The sequence below is a fragment of the Hyperolius riggenbachi genome, chromosome 7, assembly GCF_040937935.1.
Source record: "Hyperolius riggenbachi isolate aHypRig1 chromosome 7, aHypRig1.pri, whole genome shotgun sequence".
NCBI classification, from domain to species: Eukaryota; Metazoa; Chordata; class Amphibia; order Anura; family Hyperoliidae; genus Hyperolius; species Hyperolius riggenbachi.
In genome coordinates this window covers 80,720,704-80,739,133 of record NC_090652.1, presented here as the reverse complement: position 1 = coordinate 80,739,133, position 18,430 = coordinate 80,720,704, and the positions used below count along the sequence as shown (strand labels likewise).

Below are 18,430 nucleotides of genomic sequence, written 5' to 3'. Positions count from 1 at the left end.
CTTCCAAACTAGAGGAGCACGCTGGTGACAGTTTCTGGTTGAGGTGGGGTGCCGCAACAACCCACAGGATCCTCAGCAAAAATACCATGGGCCCCCCTCTTGGGATCCAAACCCCTTGTGTGGCTGGTAACCCTACCCCAAACCTCAGGTTATCTAAATGACTATGGGGTAAATGAAAGCCAGCATCTTGCCTTAGGCAACATATCATCTTGATCCTTTTATGCCAAATCAGCAGTGGGGCAGGTGAATATTAAAGTGCTCCACAGGGCTACTCTGCAGATGGGGGAGGAGTGTCCCCCCCCATGTTTTCTAGTCATGCTACTAAGTTTAACCACTTCGCCGCCCAGGTACAGTATATCTACGCTCCTCGGGACTTCAGTTCCCCGCCCGGAGCGTAGATATACGCACCCCCCGCCGCTGCCGCCGATATCCGCGCTCCCGCTCGCACTCCCGCGATCGTGCACGCCGCCGCCCGCTCGCCCGGAGATCAATGAACGGGAAAATCCATTCCTGTTCGTTGATCTCTGCCCCCGCAATGATCAGCATGCTTCTACGAGAAGCAGCCGATCATTGTGAAAAAACTCAGTTTCCCAGCCTCCCTTCCTGCAAGCGTCCTTCCGACGCTTGCAGGACGCCTGAAAAAAAAATGTGGCCATCTTTTGGCCAAAAATTAATACTACACCCCAAAAATTTTTTCGCATACAAATACATTATTTTCACTAATTAGTTTAACTCATTAACTCCCACACTCCCCAATTGTTACCAATATTTTTTTTGTAATATTAAAATCAATTAAAAAAAATTACAAATTAAAAAAACTTAAATAGTTACCTTAGGGACTGAACTCTTTAAATATTTATATCAAGAGGGTATAACACTGTTACTTTATAAATTATGGGCTTGTAATTAGGGATAGACACAAAACTGAAAAAAATGCACCTTTATTTGCAAATAAAATATTGGCGCCAAACATTGTGATAGGGGTATAATTTAAACGGTGTAATAACTGGGACAAATGGGCATATAAGTTACATGGATTTTAATTATAGTAGCATGCAATATTTAAAAACTATAATGGCGGAAAACTGAAAAATAATGTTTTTTTTTCCAAATGTTTTTCTATTTTCCCATTAAAACACATTTAGAATAAAATAATTCTTGGCATAGTGTCCCACCTAAAAAAAGCCTAATTGGTGGTGAAAAAAACAAGATATAGTTCATTTTATTGTGATAAGTAATGATAAAGTTATAGGCGAATGAATGTAAGGAGCGCTGAAAGGAGAAAATTGCTCGGATGCTGAAGGGGTAAAACCCCTCAGTTGTGAAGTGGTTAAGACTGTTCAATATTAAATCTGAATAAACAATTTGTCCTGCAACTTAGACAAGGTTTTTTATTTTGGCCCCTTACGTAATTGAGTTTGACACCCCTTGATTAGAACATTTACTGGATTGTTATTGCTGTCCTGTGTTCCTGATTGGGGCACATTCTACCACTTGTTTTTATGATTTGTGTCGAGCTATAGAGTTGGAACCACAGCTGGTTTTTATTGTTGTCGCATATTTCCTGCCCCTGAAACTACCAGCTTTTGTATTAAAAGCACACTTGAAGTCTCAAAAACATAAAAAATTAGATACTTCAGTAGTTGGAAGCCTCTGGATGGTCCAGAGGAGCACCACATCTTCGTAAAGCCCGAAGATCCAGTGCAAGTCGGCTTTCTCTTTTGGCCACAGGCCGACCTGTGGACGCATGCATCTGCACTGGGTGTGTGCGAGTAAGGTCTGTGCATGCCCAGTAGAGTGAAGTCGCTCATGCATAGCTTTGTTCCTCCATTAAAGAGTGTTTCATAGACCTCACTTGTACACGGTCAGTCCAAATGCACTCGTCCATGGTCACTCACGACCATAATAAACCTATTTGCATTGAGTCAAATACCTTAGAGTGTGAAGCAGATCATATACTGTAGGTGCCCACACAGTTCCTGTTTTGGGCGCCCCAATTCAATCACTAACTCTGGTGCCAGCAATAGCTGGACTCCAAATTACATGTAGAGGGAGAGATATTTGTTAACTAGTAGGGGAACATATTTTTTATATTCCCTAGATTACCTTGCGCAGGGAGAACCTTCTTCCAGCTTTTTCCTGCAGTCAAAACATATATGATGGGAACATACGTATGCTTAGAGAGAACCTGCATTGGATCAGTGAAATGCAGAATCTAACTTTTAATTTATCCTTTAAAGCAATAATGATCCATGGAGCCATGGCTGTGTCTTAAATACACATAAAAACAAAGTAAACAAGCTAAAATAATATTTGTCTTTATCACTTCGTAACCTATGGGATAGAACCATTTTTTTTTCCACAGCAAAAGTATAATTTCCCTTTACAACAAATTAGACTTTCCAAGGATATTGACCTACCTCTGGAATAAATGTGGTTTCCCAGGGTGACAGATTATACATTGGTTGAAAATTGAATCATGTATCTTTTATCAGTCAAATATTCTGTGTGGGTTGAGCGGCAAGTAGGCGCCAATGGCAATTTTTTAAAACTATTACCTGGAACCAGAAATTTGGGTGCAGGAGTTCGGTAGCGGTGTTGGAGTTTAGCTACTGTCTAGCGGCGGAGACAGCAATGATCCAGATAGCAACGGGAATTTGGCTACTGTGTAGCCAAACTCTAGCTTGCAAAGGGGACACCAGGTAGCAACAATGGAGTTTGGCTGCTGTGTAGCCAAACTCTGGGTAGCAGCAGTGACTGCGGTTAGCGGCGTTTGCTAATGCTGGTGTTAGTGATAGCCATAGCTAAGGGGCACATTAGAGTTAGGTGTAAGTGGGAACATTCACTTAAAAGAACCCCATGTTACTCTGAATGCAAAATATTGCAGATGGTAGAATATCAGTATGTTACCAATATTCTACTTTTACCTGTTATCAATAGTAGAATATCGTAATATTACTTTTATTCTTCTATCCGCCTATCATATTCTATCCTCACACCAATCGATACCCTACCTAAGCCTAACACTAACACCACCATTACCAAACGCCTCTAACTGCAGTCGCTGCCGCTACCTGGAGTTTGGTAACACTGTGGTCGAACCCCACCATTGCTATCTGGTGACCCCAACTCTACCCAGACTTCAGCTACAGAGTAGCTGAGCTCCATCATCGCTATCCATGCTGGCCCACCACTACGGAGTTCAGCTATATAGTAACCGAACTTCATCACCGCTACCAAACTCAGTGGCGTATCTAGGGAAGATAGCGCCTATGGCAAACGCTATAACTGCGCCCCCTGGGGACACCCCACAGCTACTGGGGAGGGGGGGGGGTGTAATGGAAATGAGGGATAAGGAGGATAGAAAGGGCTGGGGGGGAGGGATAAGGAGGAAAGAGAGGAATGGTGAGGGAAAGAGGGATAAGGAGAGAGGGCTGAGGGGAGGGAACAAGGGATAAGGAGGAGAGAGAGGGCTGGCGGAGGGAATGAGGGCTCTTTCACACTAGATCCCGTTTTCTGCGGTTTGATGCAAAGTCGAAACTTTGCGTTAATCAAGGTAAAATGAAAGACCATAGACTTTCATTTTACCTTTCACACCCGACGCTGCATTTTGGTGCGTTGCGGTTCGACGCACCCGGGAGCTTTTAATCGTTGGGATCCGGCGTGAATTAATTACTACTGCCGCTGATTGCGTCGCACTGCTACATCCCGACGATACACCGCAGGGCATATAACACGTGCAGAACGGCTCCCGAGAACGGCAATAAGGATGAGTACGTGAGAAAGAGGCATCCTATACTGAAGGGGGGGGGGGGGGGGGCTGATACTGCTGGGAGGGGGTGGGGTCCGTTTTAGTGGCAACAATTATTCAGCCACCCCAATTAAACAGATTATGCATAACTACCTTGTAGAGATGGGAAGTTCGGATCTTTTCAATGATCCGGATGATTCGAATCGGATCATTGAAAAGATCTGGATCTTTGATCCGAATCTCGGATCATTTTACTACCGAAGCATTCGGGGGTGAAATGAATAGCAGGACAGGTCTTTCCCTGCTGTGGACAGGAGAAGGGGAGGGGGGTGGACACACAGAGAAGGGGAGAAGATGGACAGAGGGCAGGGAGTGGACAGAGAAGGGGAGGGGGGTGGACAGAGGAGGGGAGGGGGGTGGACACACAGAGAAGGGGAGATGGTGGACAGAGAAGGGGAGGGGGGTGGACACACAGAGAAGGGGAGATGGTGGACAGAGAAGGGGAGGGGGGTGGACACACAGAGAAGGGGAGATGGTGGACAGAGGGCAGGGAGTGGACAGAGGAGGGACGAGCAGAGAGCAGAGATGTCTGTTTGCACACAATACCCACATGTTGCAATCATATGCTTTACATATATTTCACCTATATGTGCATCTGTGTACTCTGAATGCAAACGTCGCACAGTGAAAGAAAGCATTCCCCAAATCATTCCCAGAAGATAAGTGCAGCTGTTTAGAGCAGTGCAGGAGGATCATATTGCCTTTCAATCACAGTGCCTGCAACGTTACTGAGCTGTGCTGAGCTGAGCCAAAAGCTTCCAATGTGTTCACTGTGCACAACTACGGAACAGACAGCCTATAATCAGCAGCACGTTATAGCCAGTATGTGTGCTCTACACATATCTGGCAGTGGCACCCATGTCCCCTCTCCCAACTACCTGTCTCCCTGCAAGGCTGGCTCCCATCCAACAGAGCGATCCATCTCAGTTCTGCTTCCAGGACCCCGCTGCCCGCTGAGAGGGGGCGTGTCGCTCCTGGCCCGCCCCTTTTGCGATCCGAATCACTCATTTTGATGATTCGGATGATTCGACTCACAAAAGAGATTTGGATCAAAGATCCAAATCGTTCATGATCCGGACAACACTACTACCTTGGAGGTCATGCTGCATCAAAACACAGATCATGCTGCTAAGGCTCCTCTGCTGTAGAATCCTCTGGCTCCATGTTGCTTAGCTATTCTGCCTCCCTCTTCAACAAGTGTGGCAGATTATCCTGCATTCCAGCTCTCATTTCCCCACCACATCTAACACAGAAGTTCAGTGAAAGGCTGATCTGCATACCTTCTGGGAGCTACTCTGTAATCGTCCGGGTGGGTCTGAGAAGCAGGAAGCAAGCGATAGTAGAGCAGCTGTAGAAGGGGAGAGATGCAGAGCTGCCTGTCACTGTAGTCTGTGTTACTCGTGTGGTGGGGACTGCTAAATGTAATCAGCTGAGGAGAAGGGAGGGAGAGCAGGCAATACGGAGCTGCAGTATTCCACAGTACAGAAGCCCTGAGCAGCCGCTCACTGATCACCTGTGCTAGGCAATGTGATGGCTGCAGGACCTCCGGTATTACCATCACACACACAGATGAAGGGAAGGGGGCGGGAAGCTGCTCCGTCCCCTCACAGACACAAACACTGCAACTCTTCTGTGTTCCTACGCTCTCTGCACAGCATAGAGAGGAGGAGAGACCTGCGCCCCCCCCCCCCCAGTGCCTGGAAGGAGGCGGCGCCCAGGGCATTAGCTACGCCTGCACCTCTGTAGATACGCCTTTGACCAAACTCTAGCACCATAATTACCAACGTGCCATTGGTGCCTATGGCGGTGCCACATTTCTGGGACGCAAAGCGTTCCCAAATTACCTGCTTTGGCTAGTAATCTTTGTGAAATGCGCAAGCACAGAGAGCTCCAGGCCATGGGAGGGCGATCACGAGAGGCGCGTCCGTACATGCGTAGAAGACCTCAACCCAGCCGCGTCTCACGATCTTACGGAGGGGACAGCAGCAGCCTGAAGCACAGTGGAACTTCAGCATGGGATCTGATACACTTCTAGGGGCTGGAAGAAGCCTCAGGTGAAGAAGCCCCTTTTCCTTCCTAGGTTTGCCTCATGTATCCTTTAAGCACGAGTTTATTTTGTCACAGAATTATAAAAATGAAAATGCTGTTGGGAACAAAAGTGTGAAAAGGGAACCACAAGATAAATGTCCATGATTGCATCTAAAGTGTATATATATATATTGTACTGATTACCCATCTGCATTTGTCATGCTGCCAGGTGGTGCAACCCTTCCAGATCTGAAGACGCTGGTAGCCACGAGTCCCAACATGGACATCATGACCTTTGTGAGCTTAAACCCATCTGTAGCAGCGGTAAGTTTAATCAGAAATGCCTTTAAACAGAGGAAGTGATGTCAGGTGTCCCTGGGTTATACCCTCTACTTCATGCATGACAATCCTGATGAATACCACCACATCAGTAATATTTCCTCATCTGTCCAAACAGAGCCTTACCGTCAGTGACGTGAAAACCCTGCTCGGTAATAATACCGCCGATCTGGTGACCCAGAATACCACTACGGTGGTCAGCCAATGGATACAGAACCAGAAACAATCTGATTTAGACACACTTGGTCTGGGCCTCGTTGGAGGAATTCGTGACTCTTCTGCTAGTTCCAGTTCCACATCTTCCCCATCCAATACCACACCTTCCAAAACCAGTAAGTATAACACTCAGCTATGCTAAAAAGAAATGTAAGTAGATGTTGATAAGTTTCCCACCTCAGCCTGTCCGAATTCTTGTTTCCTTTTTGCATAAGAGCTAAAAGCTGATTGCATGTTGGCTGGTTGTTGTAGCAACTCCTTGGTTGTTTTTCACATTGTCTCGGATTGAAGTTAACTTTTCTCTTGCGTTTTCTCCCTGGGGTATTTTTTTTCCATCTTGCCTAGAAAATACCCTTTCAACAACTAGCAAATGAAAAGTACAAAGAGTAGGTTAAAAAAAAAGACAATATCAAACTTAGGTTAATTTGAGGTAACCTATTTTAAGCACTATTTTGTCATAGTGATTTTGTTACAGTATGTTTGTTGATAAGTATGAAAATCTCTTTTGTAAGAAAACTCAGTAGAAAAGTTAACTGGATCAGGGAAAGTCTTTTTCTTTTCTTTACAAGCTTGGTATTTTATGCAGGGAGTTTCCCTCATGAACGCATTTTCCCCATCGTCCATCCCAACAGGTGGCTGGAGAGTTATGCTAGGGTACACAGCATTCAATTTCCTGGCAGATTGACGGATCGACCCAATGACTTCTCACGTATCCGATCAGCTCCGATATCGTTATCCTGGACCAGATCGGACATGTCGGAAATGATCAGTTTGCCCCATCGATCTGACAGGAAATTGAATGCTGTGTACCCTAGCATTAATGTATTGAAGGACCGTGTAAGGTGGTGTTTATAACACAATAGAAAAGGTAAACTTACATTTTTGTACACGGTAGGCGGAAATGGCGGCGTATCCAAAACCAGGCTGTATCTGAATGACTTAAGAGCAAGAGGAGTGCAGAGCCTCTTAGGCATTGTTTACATTGCATTCCGATCGGGTTAGCGTTCACGCTGGGCGTTTTTTCTGACGCAATTTTTTTTCTGATTCCCATCGCTTGGATAGGCGGTGTGTTTTTGTTAAAAGCACTTTTCTAAACGCTTTTCCAGAGTGTTTTTTTCATTCTCTCCCTGACAACAATGTATTTATTCTTAAAAACGCGAACACAATCGATGCACAAAGCGATTTTGTGAGCGTTTTGCGTATTTAATATACCGTCCATTGAGGCGGAATCACCTCAAATAAGGTACAGGCACCGCTTTGCTGAGCGGATCGGAAACAAACCGCTCAGATGTCAACTCTCTCATAGAGAATCATCGCACAAGCCTTTTAGGGTGATTTTGAAAATCGCCTGCGCTTAAAAAAGGGCAAAAACGCCCTTAGTGTGAACGAGCCCTTAAAGGTATGAATGCACACAACTGCATCTGAAACAGGTGCTACAAATTTTCACTAATGGAGGATGTTAGCTTCCAAAACAGTTTGCAGGCAAAAAATGTCATACTAGACCCTTCAACCGCAATGAGGTCATCCTATTGGAAGGGAACCTTAACTCTATTTTAAACAACCAGAAAACGACATGCAAATGTCCGTTTGACCTGGGAGCAGCTAGACATTAAAGTTAAAAAGGGGTGCAGTGTCATGAGCCGTGCACAACCTTTCAGGTATTTATCACAACTTTAAAAAATGAAAAGCACTTTCTATATCTATATTTTGCTATATATAGATATGTAACCCCATTCTCCCAGAGATGTTTAGCCTAGGCTGCATTTTAGTGAGGAGGCTATTTGGTCTCTTTCAGCCCCTTTACACACTCCTAGGAGTTCTGGCTCACCATGAGCTTGCTGGGTAATCTGTAACTCTGGGTGTTTCAAGTCCTACCCTATAGAGCCATATTAATCCATGCCATGCACTGAGAATCAACCACTCTGAAACAGTCTGTATGTGTGTTGGATCATTGTGGCTCTATACAATGTAACAAGCTGACACGTCATAGCATTCCAGTGTTTCTGGAGGTGTGGTTAGCTTTCAGGGACAACAAAGATGATTTGCATATTCAGCAGTGAAGCATTGTGGGAGACATCATATGCTCACTCCAACCGGAATAATCACAAATACCTGCTGTTTTAAGAAGGCAAATTTCTGTTTTGCACTAACCTTATTGTCGGTTTCCTTTGAGCATTTAGTTGAGCTTTAAGACTTTACATTTTGCCTTTATATCTACAGTGAGGCCTGGAACCCACTAGCAGCTCTTTTCTAAGAGTTTGTGATTTGAAAAGCTCTTGCTAATGTAATGCTATGTGTGTGATCCCACTAGAGGGATGTGATTTTATAAAATCCCCCATAGCATTACATCCTCTGCTAGTGAGTCTGAGAGAGAGTTTTTCGGGCCGCTTTCAATGAAAAAAAAAAAAAAATGCTTCCATTGACTTGCAGCAAAATCGGTTACAAAAGCGGTTATAATGTGGCAAGATAGCAGCGATCAAGAATTTTTGAAATATTGTGATCGCCGCAGTTTTGTCACGATTTTACTGCAAGTCAATTGGAGCCTTTTTTTTAACAAAAAAGAAAAAAATGAAAACGACCAGAAAAACGCTCTCCAGTAAGTTGGGGCCCTAAGTTTACATGGCATTGTAATAAAAGCTCAGTTTAACGACACATCTTCCATTTCTTTCTGCAGATTCAGCTCCTCTTACTTCCACATGTTGCCTGTCTTTCACCCTGGCGGTTGTGGCGGCCATCTTCCTTTCTTGGGACATCCATCTTTGATTACTGTCAGTGGAAGGATCCTGATGGAATGTGGAAATTGCAACCCTTCCTTTCCTTCTCTTTTATCTGAAAATCACTGAATCTAGAGGGAAATATGAATACCGTACATGTAATTTGTGGGAACTGTAATTATGCTGCATAGGTTCTGTATGATATAATGATGAAGTGAACTTGTTATTAATAGGACCATCCAGCAGCCATTTTGTGTGCTGAGCCAATACTTGCAAAGTATGCTTCATGCATCAAATAAGATCTACTGGTTTTGTATCCTCGACTCTTGACTGTGTTTAGATAATAGGTAAACCTCATACTTATCAATTAATACTTTACTGCACTTATTATTCTACCTCAGTTATCAACACTCCATAATAGAGCATACTGGGGAGGGGGGGGGGGGGTGGCAGAATATGAAAATGTTACCTCGGACTTTCTAATGGGTTCTAATGGGGGGCTCTTCATAATCTGGCTGAATATTCTGCTTTAGATTTGTAAATTATATATACATATAAGTTTACAGGAAACATTCTTATTTTAGCTTTGGATAGTGTCATTAGGGGTTAGAACTCCTTTTAATTGCACTCGTGTGCCGATTTGTGAGAAAATCCATTACTTCCTGTCCAGACAGGAAGAAGAGAAATATTTCCATGAGTAACAGAGACAGCAACCACTAAATTATTTCTTTGTAGAATGAGGGAGAGTTAAAATACTTGACTCATTTTTATTACTGACCATAATTTGCTGTCCCTGGGACTACTATATTTCATGTTAAAGTCACACCTGCAACAATTCCTCCCTCCAGGGGCGGCGCCAGGGGGGTGCTTGGGGGTGCTCGAGCACCCCCTAGAATTGTCCAAGCACCCCCAAAGCACCCCCTGGAGTGAACTGACTTCAGGCGTCTAAAAGACGCCAAGTCAGTTCACACACCGGCAGCACGGAGCAGCAGGCAGGGCTACGGTAAGATGGCCGCCCGGAGCCCTGTTCTGCAGACTTCGGGCGGCCATTTTCCCGTAGCCCTGCTCTCTGCATGCAGGCAGGAAGTCTCGTGGTGACGTCGGGAAGGAAGAGGATCGTGGGCGCGCGGGCGCTGCGCGCCACAATGAGGTCGGGACTCGGGACAGGAGGTCGGGAAAGAAGGTCTTCTGGCTGTAGGTGAGTAAATGGGTTTTTCTTTTCTTTTTCAGGTGATGCGGATTGTGCATATTGGGGTCATATCTGCTACGGATTGTGCATATTGGGGTCATATCTGCTACGGATTGTGCATATTGGGGTCATATCTGCTACGGATTGTGCATATTGGGGCGATATCTGCTACCGATTGTGCATGTTGGGGTCATTTCTGCTACCGATTGTGCATATTGGGGTCATTTCTGCTACCGATTGTGCATATTGGGGTCATTTCTGCTACCGATTGTGCATATTGGGGTCATATCTGCTACCGATTGTGCATATTGGGGTCATATCTGCTACCGATTGTGCATATTGGGGTCATATCTGCTACCGATTGTGCATATTGGGGTCATATCTGCTACCGATTGTGCATATTGGGGTCATTTCTGCTACGGATTGTGCATATTGGGGCCATATCTGCTACCGATTGTGCATATTGGGACCATATCTGCCACCGATTGTGCATATTGGGACCATATCTGCCACCGATTGTGCATATTGGGACCATATCTGCCACCGATTGTGCATATTGGGACCATATCTGCCACCGATTGTGCATATTGGGACCATATCTGCTACCGATTGTGCATATTGGGACCATATCTGCTACCGATTGTGCATATTGGGACCATATCTGCTACCGATTGTGCATATTGGGACCATATCTGCTACCGATTGTGCATATTGGGGCCATATCTGATAACGATTGTGCATATTGGGGCCATATCTGATAATGATTGTGCATATTGGGGCCATATCTGATAACGATTGTGCATATTGGGGTCATATCTGCTAACGATCGTGCATATTGGGGTCATATCTGCTACCGATTGTGCATATTGGGGCTATATCTGATAACGATTGTGCATATTGGGGCTATATCTGATAACGATTGTGCATATTGGGGCTATATCTGATAACGATTGTGCATATTGGGGCCATATCTGATAACGATTGTGCATATTGGGGCCATATCTGATAACGATTGTGCATATTGGGGCCATATCTGATAACGATTGTGCATATTGGGGCCATATCTGATAACGATTGTGCATATTGGGGCCATATCTGATAACGATTGTGCATATTGGGGCCATATCTGATAACGATTGTGCATATTGGGGCCATATCTGATAACGATTGTGCATATTGGGGCCATATCTGATAACGATTGTGCATATTGGGGCCATATCTGATAACGATTGTGCATATTGGGGCCATATCTGATAACGATTGTGCATATTGGGGCCATATCTGATAACGATTGTGCATATTGGGGTCATTGGACGTGTTTTTTGTTAAAATCTGCTCACATTACGTGTATTTTCTTGAGAAAACCTGCACAATTATGTGAATTTTCTGGGAAAAGGGTCACCAAAACTTGGGCCCTCTGTCTTTGCGTTGCACTTTTAAAGGGAACCCGAGGTGAGAATAATATTGAGGCTGCCATATTTATCTCCCTTTAAGCAATACCAGTTGCCTGGCTGCCGTGCTGGTCCTCTGCCTCTTATTCTTTCAACCATAGACCCTGAACAAGCATGCAGCAGGTCAGGGGTTTCTGACAATATTGTCAGAACTGACAAGATTAGCTGCATGGCTTGTTTCTGGTGTAATTCAGTTCACTACTACAGCCAAAAAGATCAGCAGGGCTGCCAGGCAACTAGTATTGTTTAAAAGGAAATAAATATGGCAGCCACCATATCACTCTCACCCTGGGTTCACTTTAAATTACAGTTAGCCCCGCCCTCATCCGGTCATGACCACGCCCATTTTTTCGCCGCGGCGCGCTTCGCGCGCCGCAGGTTGTAACCTCACCCATTTTTGGCGCGACGCGCTTCGCGCGCCGCAGGTCGTCAGCTCCCCCGGAAATTGGTCCAGCACCTACATAGCACCCCCTAAAAAAATTTCCTGGAGCCGCCACTGCCTCCCTCCCCCCCCAACCCAACATGACACCTTCAATAATAAACAAATATCCATAACCCATTTCCACATTATTCTTGGAGCTTTAGTTAGACAGCTGTTCTACAAGACTTTGGCTTCTTTTTGACCACAAGAGGTGATGCCATGTGACCACCAGTGACTGCAGCCAATAAGAAGCCTACTGCCATAGTACTCATAACTCTATTTTTCTGAGACTCTACCAGGACTGCCACAATGCATAGTAGTGAGCATAATTTCATTCTGGAACACGAGTAAATAGCTTTTAACACACATATAAGCAGTTGTCCTTTTGTACTATGGGATACTTAAAATGGCCAACATGGATGTGAAACAAAGGACAAAGCTTTTGGTCTTAATAAGGATAATTTTGCTTATTATAACACAGAAATTGAACAGTTGCAATGAAGTTTTCATATTCAAGGCGGTGTCCTCATAATGTGTACATACCTCAGCATGTGCACAGGAATATTTTTTTACATGTGAATCTATTAAACTGCCAATAAAATTGACAAAAAAATGCCTCATTTATCTGAGTAAAAATTGTATTTTTAAATAACTCAACATGTAACGTCAGTCACATAAAGATATCAGTTAAACTTGTGCTGTGGATGTGGCAGAAGTGGAATACCCTAGAATGTATACAAATAGGCGTGAGCGAGGATGCCAGGGCCGCACAGGCACAGTGGCTCAACAACAAAACTTAGCCGCAGCAGGAGACCGGAGCATAGTTCCAGGATGTCGCGGGCACAGGGCGGCTGCAGGGGGCTAGCAGAAGCCTGACTAAGTAAAACTCTTTTTTTCACTTTGGTTTAGGTTCCCTTTAAACCAGGGGTGTCAAACTCAAATACAAAGTTGCCCGAAATGGTACACTGGGACCTAGTCGTGGGCCAACCTCTATGTCTACCGGCCACCTTCCTCCCTTATAAAGTTCCAAGGTGTCTTATGGCCCCCTCCAACCCTTATGCAATTCCCTGGGGTCTAGTGGTCCTCCCTCCCCTATACAGTTCCCCGGTGTCTAGGGCACCCCCTTCCCCTATACAGTTTCCTATTGTTTAAAAGCCCCTCCAGAGCAAGGCGGAGCTGGGTGACAAACTGGGCATGACCTGGCAGGGGGCTGGTGACCTCACTGCTGGACAAGATAGGGCAGTGGAGGTCAAGGTGCAAAATTAGGGAGGGCAAGGAACCTGGGGGGGAACAACAAAAGGCAAAGAGAAGAAGCTGTACTTCCTTTTGAGATCCGGCAGGAAAAGAACAACATCGCCCAGGGAGCTGCTACTCTTCAGACCACCTAGTCAGGCCGACTGCACGCACGCACGCATCACTACCGGTAGGCACACGGGGGATAGTGGGGTATCAATTATGCTGGAGGAAGCATTGCTAGCCCTTATGGAAAAGGTCAGGGTGGGGCAGAATCAGGGAGTTTGGAATGGGTGCAGGCCCAAAAGGCTCACCTGGGCGGTAGTCCTCTCCAGGGTCAGCCACAGCTCAGCCCTCGCCGGCGCAGAGCCCCAACAAGATTTTCTCCTGATGGTCCCAGGTCCCTTGCAGCCACGTTGTCCCAGGCGCCCCCCCCTGGCTAAGAAGCCGCGAGCGCTCACACAGAGCGGTGTCTCTCCTTCCCCTCCAGCCGGCTCCTCCCGCGGCGAGGTGCACATTACCTGCCTGCCCTCCGCCACAAAGAAATCATCGGCTGGGAAATCCCGCAGCCAGCGTGGCAAGTCCAGGCCAGCGCATAAGCGCAGAGGGCACAAGCCCCGCCCCCCGCACGGCAGTCATGCACTGGGGCTCCGAGAAGATGGTGGCGACCCGGAGGCGGGAGTGGTTACACCACCCCCGGGCGCCGGACACAGGGAAGATGGCAGCCGCCCGGATAGTTGGGATAGCAGGGCCTTCTACAGCGGGGGCAGATCCGAGGGTGGGGGGGCAACCCGCGGGGGGGGGGGGGGGGGAGCAGTGCGGCAGTCCCAACCATGGCGCCATTATGGCCCGGCAATGGAGGGGGACAGTAGGCCACCGCAAGGCCCAGCCGCTCATAAGGCATGGCCGGCTCCCGGACCCAGGGAGACCAGCGACAGATACTGGGGGATGGCAGGCTGCCTGCAGGGGGCGGGAGGGCGATGATGTAGCACTTGGGGAGGGAGGGCCTTTAGCAACAGGGGCCACTACGATCCTGGGTGGGCATGGAGGGAGGGTACAGGGCCCCAATGGGCCCCGGCGGCCTGGAGGCCGCTACAGCAGCAAGGGCCAGGCCCCTGGGGTCCAAGGGCGGAGGACCAGCAACAGCAGCAGCTAGGGTCCGGGCCTCAGGGGCCTGGGCCCAAGATCAGCAGGGGATGGCAGGGCAAAGTGATGCCCGTGCTAACTGGGTCCCCAATAAATGTGATTCGGCAGGGCCCAGAACCCATGCACCATGGCCGGGGACCCAGCAACAATCACCCCCTCTAACAGTGGCTGCTCACACTTTAGGGCGAGCTGAAGGGGTGGCTTCGTTACTCCTACCTCCTGCATCAACGGTGAACAGCAATGCAGACGGAACACCAGGGACGGCTTATTCAGGACAAGCGGCGCCTTTGGCGGCAGAATCAGGTGAGGCCTCAGTAGCACTGAGTGGCGCATGCGTTACACAAGCACAAACACACACAACTAATACAGAACAGAGGGAGTTAATGACAGCTTTGAGGGAGATGCTAGGCTTAATGCAGAACAAAGCGCAGAAACTTAGCGGTCCAGCGCAGCTGCAGGCATGGCTAGGGACACAGGACGCGCTCCAGGCGAAGCGCCAAACTAGATCGCACAGCACGTCAATATCTAGCAGCGCGAGCACAATAGAAAGCAGCTCCTCAGTAGGATCTCAAAGATCCAAGCGAAAAACGCCCATATCTGACTCAGCAAAAGGCAATGCATATTTGACTTACGAGGGCCAACTGGGAACCCACTTAAAACTGGAGGTAAAAGAGAGGGTATGGAACAAAGAGTATATTGACATCTTTACCCTCTTACCACTAGACCATTTTAACATAGAAAAATGGAAAAAGGGCAAAGAGCATCGTAAGGATGAGGTAAACGAGAGGAGATTATACAGACTTATCCCTCGTTCGTTTCATAATTGGTTGCAGGTCTTCACCATACTAGGGAGCATAATAGGAGAAAAGTCGCCCGAATTATGCACCCCCCTTTTTTGTTACCAGGAAACAATTTTTGAAGCGTATTGCACCTATGGAGGGACGGCCTGGCTGCGGTACGATGAGGAATATCGTCAGCGCATGTCAGTTAGGCCCGAAATAGGTTAAGACCATAAGGACCTCACCTTATGGATGCGCTTGATGACCGCTCCCAAATCTGGGGGAGGCGCCTCTGCATCGGTAACAGCGTCAGCCCATAACCATAACTCTTTTCAGCAGGCGGCCAGCGGAACATCCGACGGACCGCTGGCCCCGCATAAGAAAGGAGTGTGCTGGACCTTTAGCAATGGGGCCTGCAAGTGGGGAGCCAGCTGCAAGTTCAAACACGAATGTGCAGCCTGTGGCGGAACTAACCACTCTTGAGCAAAGTGCTATGAACGAGGAAGGCTGGCAGCGACTCAGCGCGCGGCCGAGCCCGGTGCAAAAGGGGGAAACGCCGGTGAGCATCGACAAGATGCTACCCTGGCTAGATAAGTACCCAAACAGGGAACATGCGGATTTACCGAGGCACGGATTTGCAGAAGGCTTTCGCATACCTTCAAAATCCAGCGTGACACATAAACAGTGCCGGAATCTAAAAATGGCGATCGAATTTTCACACATAGTCAGCAAAAAACTGGACAACGAGGTAAGACTAGGCAGGATGGCGGGGCCCTTCAGAACCCTGCCTCTCCCCCTCCTTTCCATTTCACCATTGGGCGTGGTCCCCAAAAAGGAGCCAGGTAAGTATCGAATGATCCATCATTTATCTCACCCAAAAGGGACGTCAGTGAACGACGTGATTAATCCTGATCTCACGTCGGTGGCTTACACGTCATTGGACGAAGCAGCCAACATGGTGAGAAGCATGGGTAAGGGAGCACTCCTGGGAAAAGTGGACATAGAGGCAGCCTTCAGACTCCTCCCGGTCCACCAGGACAGCTTACACTTACTGGGCTGTAAATGGGAGGGCAACTATTATGTGGATCGTTGCCTCCCGATGGGTTGAGCAATATCCTGCGCATACTTTGAGAAGTTCTGAATCCATTCCTGGAATGGATGGTAAAGAAGGAAGCCAGGCGGCAGCGGGTGGTTCACTATCTGGACGACTTCCTGTGTGCGGGCCCAGCGGGTACGGATGTTTGCCGCACAGTCATGGACACGCTAACCAGCGTCTTCAGACACTTCGGAGTACCACTAGCCACGGAAAAAACTGAGGGACCGCAGGAAATCATTCGATTTCTTGGAATCGAGATTGACACGGTTAAAATGGAATTTCGACTACCGCGGGACAAACTGGACGGCCTGCAGCGGGAGCTAGTGGATGCGGTAGGGTCAAGGAAATTGAGATTGAAGGCGACCCAATCATTGTTAGGTAAGTTGAACTTTGCATGTAGGGTGATGCCCATGGGCAGAATCTTCTGCCGCAGACTAGCGTTCCTGACGGCAGGGATTGCGCAACCACACCACTTCATACGGATAACCGCCGCAACAAAAGATATACAGATGTGGTTAGCCTTCCTTGATGAGTACAATGGGAGGACTGTGTGGTTGGAGCACCCACAGAGCAGCGATGAACTGCAGCTGTTGACGGATGCAGCTGGCAGTTCAGGTTTGGAAGCCTTTTTTCAGGGCCAGTGGTGTCATCACACTTGGCCCGAATCTTGGGCCGCTTCGCCGCTCATCAGGAACCTAGCACTACTGGAATTCTTTCCGCTGGTGGTAGCAGCTGAATTGTGGGGGAGCGAACTGGCTAACAGATCGGTAGTGTTCAACTCGGACAACATGGCTGTCGTCAATATAGTCAACAGCCTAACCACCAGCTCGCCTCCAATAGTCAATCTGGTCAGGCACTTTGTTTTACAATGCTTGTGCCACAATATTAAATTTAGAGCATGCCACATACCAGGTACAGCTAACGGTATAGCGGATGCTTTGTCTCGTTTCCAGCTGGAATGTTTCCGGGAGCTGGCGCCACACGCAAACACGTTGCTAGTACAGATACCGCTGCACTTATGGACACTAGTGTTACCGTGATGGCAGAATGGATTAAGCACTCGCTGGCAAGAGGCACATGGAATGCATACAAGGCAGAGTGGGCCCGATGGTCGGCGTTCAAAGGTAGGGAACGGGCACTCAGGCCCATGCAGGATGTCTTCCTGGCGTTCTTAGGTAAGCTGCTCAGCGAGGGAAACTCACCCAGAAAGGTCAACAAGGCAATCTCGGCCCTGGCCTTTCTATTTAAACTAAAGGGGTGGCTTGACTTCACTAAAGAATTTGTAGTGCGTCAGGTGTTAAAATGGTTCCGGAAGAGACCCAAGCAGACAGACTCGAGGCGCCCCATAACCATCCCGCTCCTGTTGAGGTTAATGCACAGTACCAGCAAGATTTGCAGAAGCAACCATGAGGCACTCCTGTTAAAACTGGCGTTCTCGCTGCATTCTACGGGGCATTGCGGTTAGGCGAATTAGTCAGTGATCGAACGAGCACACCGGGTGGCATACAGGCCTCTGACGTGTATCTCGTGAAGAACGTATTACACATAGTCATACCTAAGTCAAAAACTGATCAAGTAGGAAAGGGAGCTCTAATACAGCTCCAGGAGATACAGGGATGCACCTCATGTCCAGTAGGTTGCTATACGAAATACGTCCAGGAAAATGGGAACAAAGCAAAGGGATTGCTAATACACGAGAAATGGATCATCACTGTCACGGTTCCAGTTCGTGGCAGTGCTGAAGCAGTGCTGAAACGAGGGTAGGCTGCCGAGCCAGTGAGTATGGCTCGCATTCTTTTCGCATAGGGGCGGCAACGGACGCGGACAAGGGAGGCCACAGCAAGGAATCCATAATGAGGAAAGGCAGATGAAAGTCGAGGAGGTTCAAAACATATATCCGCCCACAGCTCACGGAATACTAATACATAACGGGGGGGAAAAGGGGGGGGGGTGCAGAACGACAGGGAGAACACTCAGACATAAAGGCGCGTAATTAGCGACGAAAGA

General features: G+C 47.6%; 1 protein-coding gene across 1 annotated transcript in view; it reads left to right on the top strand.

Annotated features, from left to right (window-relative positions):
• Positions 1–9,562, top strand: part of MSLN (mesothelin) — a 90,041-nt gene extending 80,479 nt beyond the window's left edge. Inside the window, exons 28-30 of the mRNA XM_068247290.1 lie at positions 6,069–6,163; positions 6,297–6,510; positions 9,069–9,562. Coding sequence (XP_068103391.1) covers positions 6,069–6,163; positions 6,297–6,510; positions 9,069–9,157 — 398 coding nt within the window. The 3' untranslated portion in view covers positions 9,158–9,562. The remainder of the gene's footprint in view (positions 1–6,068; positions 6,164–6,296; positions 6,511–9,068) is intronic.
• Positions 9,563–18,430: the final 8,868 nt, after the last annotated feature.